At 34.8% G+C, this 10081-nt stretch overlaps 1 protein-coding gene across 1 annotated transcript; it reads right to left on the bottom strand.

The window, feature by feature from the left end:
* Window positions 1-382: 382 nt before the first annotated feature.
* Window positions 383-4410, bottom strand: LOC137716084 (protein CNGC15b). Its single transcript, XM_068455478.2, has 7 exons — window positions 4088-4410; window positions 3338-3881; window positions 3039-3251; window positions 2164-2456; window positions 1789-1900; window positions 1367-1603; window positions 383-1250 (listed from the first exon to the last, which is right to left on the bottom strand). The coding sequence occupies exons 1-7, from the start codon at window positions 4114-4116 to the stop codon at window positions 576-578; spliced, it is 2103 nt and encodes a 700-aa protein (XP_068311579.2). The 5' UTR covers window positions 4117-4410; the 3' UTR covers window positions 383-575.
* Between the last annotated feature and the right edge of the window lie 5671 nt (window positions 4411-10081).

Here is a 10081-nt window from a genome sequence, read left to right as displayed (position 1 = left end):
TTATTTAGAATAGGGGTATTTTAGTAATGACATTAGTTTTCATTCTGATTCATGACAATTAGTAAACAACTTATATGGATTCAAATATCATTCCTACTCCGTTTCCAGACAATTTTAGTAAACTTCAATAGGAATCTGATTCTGATTCCACCTCATTTTAATTCCTCCTCAATCCAATTCCTACTCAATTCAATTTCTCTCAATTTAATTACGGATTAGTAAACGCGCCATTGGAGTGAGAGGGGATGAGGGAGAGAAGAAAAAAAAAAGTGAGTTTCAAGTTTAAAAACTCTAGAAACTCACATTTTCTGTTTTTAGAGAATAAACTAGATTTTTTAGTTAGTCTTGAGTTCAGTTTTTTAAAATAGTCATAACAAACAAGTTTTAAGGCCTAAAACTTGAAAATTGTTTTTTAGTTTAAAAAATTGGATTCAAGAAGAGTACCAAACATGCCCTGGACAATTACATTAAGGCATTCCTGAATCTGACTGTATATGTCCTACGAGAGAGTAATTTACAGCATAGATCATCCATTGAAACCTATTTTAAGGCCCCTAGTTGCATGGATTCTCCATTCATTCCTCGTCAACAGAAAAATCAGGTTCCGCTGGCTTCTGCAATGAGCTAACGACTCCAGAACCTGACCCAGAATGCTTATTGGCACCCCGTCTGGTACTTGCAGCAAGCCTTGCTGCGTAAGTAACCAAGCCCAACACAGGCGGGGTTTTTGCAGGCTCAGTTTCTTTGTGGTTTTCTTTAGCCTTGAGTTCGGCTGCTTCCCTTCTTTTCTTGGATCGACGCCATGCTGCCTGTATGAAACAAGCAGACCATAATCTCCATTGGTGCGAATAGAGCCGGAACTTGTGTCTAAGTTGCTTGCTGTGAAGTCTTCTGAACTGGGATGCTACGAATTTCAAGTCATCTGCTACTAGAGCAAATGCTTCTACTTCAGAGATGGATTTGACCGTGCGCGTTGAAGATGGCAGGATTACACTTGGACGAGGGTCCAAGGCCCATGTCAGAAGTTCCTCACCACAGAAGTCACCTGGACCAATACGGCATGAATTGAAGAATCCAGTTCGACCACCATTCGTGGTGTAAGAATCAAGGTTGCCCCGGATTATGAATAGCATTTCATTGACAGGGTCTCCTTCACGGACTAGAAATGTGCCTTCAGTACACAAGGCTGGTTTGAGCCTTTCACATATTGCATCTAGCATCCTTTCATCCATTTGATCAAACAAAGGAACCTGTTCACCAAATGAAAAAGAATACACAAAAATTTGTATAGTTACAATTAAAATTACGTGGTAGTATCAATAAAAATCTATTTGTGCTACCGGTTATCAAGATAATAATAACTTACCCGACGAACAAGGTCAAGGCAAAGGTGCCGCTTGATGTCTCTTCGAAGATCCATAGGTAGGCCTTTAAGAAGAATTTCCTCATCAACGCCTCGAGTAGCCAACCACTTGTATTGATCATACTTCCGTACAGACTGTCTTAGTTCCGTAGGCAGCTGCCTATGACGCATCCATTGTTCTGTATCAGTTCTCTTAATCCTCCACTCTTCTAGTCTGACAGTTGTGGATTGGAGGTATGTCTGCCATTGTAAAGAACGAGTGATCAGAACTTAGAAAAAATCCAAGAATATAATGGGTTGCATAGTAACAAGCCAATTTCAGAGGCAAGACTGTCTAAAAGCTCAGATTTAAGTCCAGACTGTATAGAAGCTCAATTTAAGGTACATTTAAAAGCCTACTGAGACATCACTGACCAACGACTTACTTGCATATTACCAATCAGCAATGCGAACAGAACCAGCCCAACAGTCGCAATGATTATTGCAAACATTATCTCTCCAACGTAAGTACTTGTTGAAAGATTTTGTCCCAAAGAACTGCACAAGTTTCAAATAAAATAACTCAATCATCTACTTTAAATTAGGCAAGCCTAGGCTTTTAAATTAGGCAAGCCTAAGCTTTGACCTGCATTAAACATTATTAGCCCCTTTGCAAAAACATCCAGTGAAGAAGATCTTAAAAAAGTTACAGATATAAGTTGCTCAAAATTCTACAAAGAACATAAGGTGGTAATGTTAAAAGTATTATTCACAAATGTGTTAATGCCCATCACAAACAGATATAGAAACAAACAGCTTACCTGAGGTTTCTTAGACCCCACCAGAGACAGTAAAAGTATCTGTTGAAGAATGACGAGGTTGTAACATCGTATGTCACTGCATCGCCATACATACCAAACTTATAATAACTGTTATCTGGATTACATAGATTTGTGACGTTACTCGACTTGTACCAGTGCTTCCTGTTAGGGTCTTGAGCCTGACGGCAATCAAAGTAATCAGGTTTACACAATGTCTTCTCAAGATCACAAACACTTCTCCAACAAGATTCTTGCCGCTCAATTGAAAGAAGGTACCAACAAGCTCCTAAAACCTTTTCACAGAGAAAAACAAAAAAAAAATCAGCAACGCACAGTAGGTTAACATTTTCCTTAAATACTTGATTATTCAATGAAAAAGAAAGGTGTGAACGAGTATTCGTCAAATGTCTGTTAGACAGTCAGGAAGATGAGCTCGGCAGTTTAATTCAATACGAGAATAGGAATTGAGAAATTTCAAATTTGGTCATTATATGCAATGACAGATGATCGTTTCAGGTTTCAACCAACCAAGCAAGTCTTAGACTGAAAAAAACTAAAATTCGTGGGTTAATAAGAGTCAAATAAATCCATTCATGAATTATGACAGCTGAAACTGAAAATAACTTGTCATTTCCATATGTTTCTGAAATACTTTTAACTGTAACACATTTTGTAAAAACCAAGTAAGTTTGTAATTATTCCTTCTTTTGTGTTTCTATATGATGGAGAAAGATAAGGTTGGGTGAAAATCCTTAGGCTTAGCCACTCAGTCTACACACTGACTACAGTATTATTTGTGATCAAGCTGTAGATGCACAACTAGCTATCTTATTCAAAGTTACGAAAAGAGAAACAACGGGTTTGTTTAGACTTACATGACTTGCCAACATGTATAGCATCAGATTATATGCAGCCCCTGCCCATGCTGTTTCTGTCACAACGCCAGTAGCCTTAACTATTTGTGATGAGAGCGGAAATATAAGAAAGAGCCTTGGTATGTATTGAAAGATTATGATGAACCGAAGGAAGTTTTTTGTGTTTGTCACTGTCGAACCCCTAAGGGTTGGGATTACAATCCAAATCAGCACCTGAGAGGAAGATGAAAATTTAGAACTGAATTTAGTGCATATTTGCTTTGTCTCAATGGTGAACAAGAAGTTTTCAAGTAACATACCTGAGGAAGGGGCAGGGCAGCAATGAGGTCTATCCAGAAATCCAGGCGTAGGTACCTCACTGCGATCTTTGAAGGTTCTATTACAAGCTCTCCTCTCCCAAATACACGAGAGGAAGGTGCAATATAAGCTTTACGAAAGTTAATAAAAATTTGAATTATGTAAAATGCATCAGCCACTGATCGAACAATTGTTAGAACAACTTCAAGTGGGATTCCAATACTAATGCAGAATTCATCTCTCGTCGATGGCAAGTAAAAGAATAGAGGGTCCACGAACAGAGAAACTAAACAAGTTACTAAGAAAATCTTGTTCCAACGGTGAATAGTTTGTCCTCGAGGATCTAATATTTTCTTCTGCACTCTCTCATAGTCCTCGGAAAAGACTCTGGACAGAACTTTAGCTTTTAAAGATTTTCCAGTCTTCCCAAGAACCTCCTTTTCGCAGGATTCTGCTACTTGTGCCCCATCAATCTTGTACTTAAGCTTAACCACACCAACTCCATTGACCGAAGGTAGCTTTGCTAATTCAACATCATCTTGAAATCTGAAAATTTCAAATTTCATATGTGAATAAAAAGAATTTAAAAAAAAATAGAAACCAGCTTATTATGCTAAGCTATATGATTAGACTACAAAACTCATAACAAAAACGGAAACCCAATTGTAAAATATCGTTTAGAACACGGTAACATAAACTAAGATGACCAAATATTGGTTGAAAACGAAACAGAATTCGGAAGAAAGATGTACCTGATAGATTTTGAATTACCATAAACCATGGCAATCCTCTAGGAATACCACTTTGCCTTCAATTAACAGAATTGACAGTAGTAAAACGTACAACCGGATAATCGAACGTATATTAGGCCATGAATCAACTGTATGTAAATATCTAGGCTCTTCGAAATAAAAGCTGAAAATGACGCGGGCATGAGCTCAAAGCCACAAGAACAGGGAAGATGTCGCAGCCATGGGTACTCATTCACCAGGAATCATGTGAACATGTGAAATATATAAGGAAGATGTCAACTTGGAGATGAAGCTGTAAAGACTCTATACCCCCAAAAGCGCATGGCAAACATGTGACTGCCTTAAGATTTTTGTGTATACCCATTGAGGGGAAAAAATGTTTATTTTTTGATTAATAAAAAATAAAAATTAGTAGGCCTTCCAAAATTCCTGTATGTATATTTTGTTGAAGCAATTGAATGAGTCAAAAATGTAAAGCGCCCTGAACTTGCGAAACTAAATAGAAAATTAAACCAAAATAATTTGAAATAAATAATTACAGTTAAACACGAAATCAATATTCAAATCAAGATTAATTAAATAAATGCAACAGGTTTAGCACTCTGGGAATCTGGCAAATGGGTTTTACTTAAAACCCATAAGAATCTTGGGGGGAGAGAGAGAGAGAGAGAGAGAGAGAGAGAGAGAGAGAGAGAAACTTACAAGTTTTTATGTCTGCCATGGGCCATGGCCAAGCTTCAGCAAACTATGAAATCACTCTCTCTAGTTTCTTACAGATTTCAGCTCAAAACCGAACTGCTATTACTCCAAAAATAAAATATTGTGAAAATAAAATAATTAGAAATGAGCTCAAAAAATGGAAAGTCTAAAATATTTTTTGGAATTGAAGTCCCCGGCGTTGTTCTTCCCGTCAAAATATTTTTTGGAATTTTGAGAAAATGACTGAAGTATTAACCTATATAAGGAAAGCAATAATTATTTAATTTTCATTAGCATATTCTGTTCAAAAATATAAAGAAATATTGTTAGTGGTTTATATACTTTCCATAATTCCATTGTCAATGGATATAAGAAAGAAAGAGAGACAGAGCCACAAGAGTATGTCCAAATTTTCCAAAGACGAGAGAGATTAAGAGAAGGTTGAGAAAAGACAGGAAGAAGCTTCAATTGCCTTGCTTATTCAGTTTTGTTTTTATTCTAATTGTTTTTTCAGAAGAGTTTCAGATCAGATGTAACTATATTTTACCTTTTTTTTTTTTTTTTTTTTTTTTTTTTAAGATCCGAGGAGGAGTTGACTACGCTTGATATGCATGCAATTGGAATCTCGACACGTGTCTTTCCCATGTTTTCTAGCCTGCTTTTCAAGTTGTGATTGAGTAGAGTAATTTATAAAGAAAATTAACGAAAAGTTGAGAAAATTTTTAGTTTTAATGAAAAATAACAAATAAATATATAGTAAATAGTATCATGGAAAGATAAAAATGTGGTTTTTCGTTAAAAATGAACAGTACTAGAAGTATTTCGTTAAAACTCTCTAATTTATATTTAGAGAATAGACCTTTAATTCAAAGGGATCTCTATTTTTGCGTAAAAATTGAGACTAGTTGGGCAATTTCACGTTGAGTTTCAACGATCCAAATTGTCGATTTTGTAAATCTTGATTCATTGATCATTTTTGCAAAAAATTAATTCAATCCGAAACTATTTGTCTATTTAATTATCACGTTGAAATTTCTTAAAGAACAAAGTGTTTGTCAATTTCTTTGAACTCAATTAGATGCCTCAAATATTTTTTATTTGGCTAATATTTTGTAAAGATGATCTATGAGGTGAAACTTAAAAAATAGATGGCTTATATTGTTAAAGTTTGATGTGATGTGGGCCCACCAACTAATCCCAATTTTTATAAAAATAAAATAAAATTAGGAATCTCCTCCCTTAAAAACTTCCTTTAAAGAATTCATATGTTATTAAGATGTGACTACAACATATATAATTGTATGATCTAAATTAACTTATAGTTGAAATTATTATTAGCACTCGAAAACTCTTATTGTGCACTCAAAATTTTCTCTATTTAGAAAAAAAAAATACACCAATAAAAAATGCAAAATAAAAATTTTAAAGTAACAATAACATTTCCCTATCAAATTTTGTTTATGTATGCATTCAAAAACACACAATATTATCCAAGATTATATTAATACAAATTGCCAGCTTGTTTGACATAAAAGAGGAAAAAACCCTCCACTTCTATATATTTTCTTGTATATATTTGTCACATGACTCACGCGGAGCATTGCTTACGGCACCGAAATATAGAACATTTGCCTTGACACCCTTGCGGTGACCCATTTGTTGACTTCTTGACATTTGGCTTTCTAGAGAGAGCGACCACCAAAACTTGAAGAAGTTGGACTAAATCAATTCAAAGAGTCCGCCCTTGATTTTCCCTTTGTGATCCTCATCACAAAGTGATCAAAAGATATTGTATCTCGAGTTCAAGTAGTTAAAGAAAATAAGATTGACCCTATGGAAGGAGAAGTGCATTTGGGTATCGTTGGGGGCACAAGTTGAATTCTATTAATTTTTGGATGTAAAGCCCAAAAATAACGAGTAAGTATTGAGAAAAACTGTCCCGATTACTTCTTGAGTGAATAATTAGCCACAATAATGTGCTTTATCATGTGAACTCAATTTTGAATCATTTTTTTAATGTTTTGACCTATTGCATGTAACTAAGTAAGATATGTGTGCATGGAAGTTACGAACTTACGACGTCTAAATTTATAAATCATCACACTCTTAGTCATTTTTTGTTGGAACACAATGTCGATATATGCTCAATTTTTCAAAGTTGTATTATATTATGACCCAAAAAAAACAAAAACTTCCATCAAAAGCATGTCTCCATTTTCCAGGAAATACAAAACTTTTCCCATCCATGCATGCAGGCCATACAACTTGATTTGAATTAGAATAAATTTTGTACTCGTCCTTTAGCTTCTTAAGTCACCAAAGTATAAATCGATCGATGCTATTTAGGTTTTGTACTCGTCTTTTAGCTTCTGAAGTCACCAAAGTATAAATCGATCGATGCTATTTAGATTAGGCTATCAGGCCAGCTTACAACTTGTCGACGTCATGCCAGTGGGACATATTCATAAATTCAAACAACTATGCAGGCTAATTTGAAAAATAAAAAAAATAAAAAATTGAAAATATTTGTTTAATGATGGATGATCATTTACAAGGAAAGTAATAATTATCTAATCCGACAAGCCAGCGAGATCTCGACCCCTCCCACAGGCCGGCATGTAGTTTATGGCCCAGCACCTTACCACCCAACATAGGAATTAAACATGCTTTTGTTTGGGATAAGTCCGGGTAACCATCTAATCTTTATGAGTGATTCAAAATTGGTCCAAATAACTACTTAAGATTTTGAAAAATGTATATCTTTTAGGTTCATTAGCGTTCATTGATGAAATGGACAATGTTAAACGTGTTTAACTTTCAAGCCATCTATGGAAATTTGAATCCTTAAACTGATGTCATTTAGCTTAACAAATTTATTGTTTAACTTGGATAAAATGGGTCAATTTGGGAGATTAGAACTCCAAAGACGTCGATTAGTGAAAATCAACATTAGTATTTGTCCACCTCATCATTCACTACAAGAAATTGAATAAATATTGGCAGAAATATTTGCCTCTAAAACCCCTAATTGGGGCAAATATGTTGAAAAATTGCCCCTAATAAAAAGGAGGCGCAGATAGTAGATTCGCCCCTAAAAGAGCCGTTGCTATTGTTATTAGAGGCAAAATGTCAAACATCCACCCCTAATGTTTTTGTTGCCACGTTGGCAAGTTTTATAAATACACATCATTACAAGCAGATACATCCACCCCTAATACTTTTTAATTATATAAAAAAATTAAATCGAGCATATAATTACATCCACTCCTAATACTTTCAATTATATAAAAAAATCTACAACATAATAAATGCATTATCCACCCAAATGTCAGTTATTGGTTTTGAATCATTCAAAATATTCAAACCCAACATGATTCATCTTCTTCTTTCCAGATCTCAAAATCTTCTCCTTTCTCTATCAATCTCTCAAGCTTTGCAAATTAGATTTTTAAGTTCATCTTCTTATTTTGCAGCAGCACACAAGTCTTTCTCAATAACAAATGTTCATAAACAAATACAAAAAGAAAAAAATGAAACGCAACAAACAACAAAGTCAAATTACAAAGTTTACTAATTTGTACAAACAAACAGAAAAAATCAATCCTAAATTTCACAAATCAATTCAATATATAAGAAAATTCAATAAACAAAGATTAACACAAGGTAATTACCTCTGAAAATTCTTTAGAACCTCCTTCTCCCTATCAATCAAATGATATTTTTATTCCGAACTATTCATGAAATTCTCTTCCACTCTAAATTATTCAAAAACCCCTCAAGTATACCTACAAAACTAAAAATTTAGGATGGAAAAAGCCCTTCAATCAAACCAAATGAAACGAGTTTTATCATCTCTCAAACAAAACTACTACAAAAGTGGCTTATTGTGTCAGTGGTTGGTGTCGGTTTTACATAAAATACTGGCAGATAAGACATTTTTGACACCCTTCTTACATGGTGTCGGAATTATTGTCGAGTATAAGCGACATAAACTGTCTATGTCGCTCATAACTGACATAGACTATTAATGTTGCTTATAATCGACATAGCTTTTAATCTTTTTAAATGGGGGTGTTGTATAAAAAGAAAATTGTGTCGCTTTCAACCGACATAAATTTATTGTCGCATGAAATACTTGATTTGGTGTTTTCATCCGACACCATTTGTTTTAAATATTTTCAAACTTCCTGTCAGTGGACAAGTTAAGGTCAATCTCATCTGACTGATAGTGTATCCAATATTTTGGTTGAAATTTTCCCATTAGTTTTGCAGGCGAAACTAGGTAGGTGATGTCAATGGAAGGTGGTGTCGGTTTTTACCAACATCGTCGAATTTTGAAACTTTGAACCCTTACTTAAAACTCATCTCTCTCTTCCCTTCACACCATTCTTCTTCGTGCCACTGGTCCCTTCCCCTTCTCCTTGTCCTTCCCTCAACACTCTCTCTCAAAGGGATATCTTCAGCAGTCCCCATTCCATATTCTTTTAGCTCAGTTTTAGCCCTTTTTCATATGATTTTAGCGATGTGGTTGATGAAGACACATGTTGAAAATGAACAAAGGTTTCGTAGCTAACCTTGATTACCTTCAAAAGACTCCCCACTAAGTGATGAAGCTCCTATCAGTCTAATTTTCATCTTCTTTTTTTTTTCGTTTCCTTGACCTTTGTTTTTCTATTTATTGCTTAAGTTCTATGTGTTGTTTTCACTTATCAAATTTTTTCAAGTATCAACTGAGAACTACAAGCAGTATGTCCAGAATTTGAAGAGATAATTGAATGATCAATTAGTTCAATCGAGAGAGAACTGAACTACAAAACAAGCAAAGCTAATTAGAGAAATCCCTCATAGGCTTTCTGAATGTATAGCAACTTGCAAAGGCTTTTATGTGGATGTGTTATCAAAGACTCAGGTATAGCTATTTTTCAAATCGGGCTCTCTGAAGTTTATTTGGTGTTATCAATTTAGTTACAATATAGTTATCCACACAGAGCTTTATATCTGAGGAAAAATCTTTGGCGGCAATCAAGCATAAGTGAAATTGGCACATGCTTGCAGCTAGTTTGCCTTGTGTCTGCAACCCCACCGTCGAGCACATCAAATCCAATTGATGAAAAAGGGGTAATTCAATTGATATAGTTGAAGAAAATTTTGACAAAAGGAAAAAAGAATAGAGAGAAAAAGTGATTGAAATGTGATGAGAATCAAAGAGAGAGAGAGGGAGAGAAAGGTTGATGTAGGAACTAGGAACCTTTAGATATGGATTTTTAATCACTGAAGGTTTAGGACCGACAGTAG

The sequence above is a fragment of the Pyrus communis genome, chromosome 3 (genome assembly GCF_041283825.1).
Source record: "Pyrus communis isolate YQ-2024b chromosome 3, ASM4128382v1, whole genome shotgun sequence".
NCBI classification, from domain to species: domain Eukaryota; kingdom Viridiplantae; phylum Streptophyta; class Magnoliopsida; order Rosales; family Rosaceae; genus Pyrus; species Pyrus communis.
The sequence above is the reverse complement of the archived record's forward strand: the minus strand, read 5'-3'. Positions and strand labels throughout refer to the sequence as shown.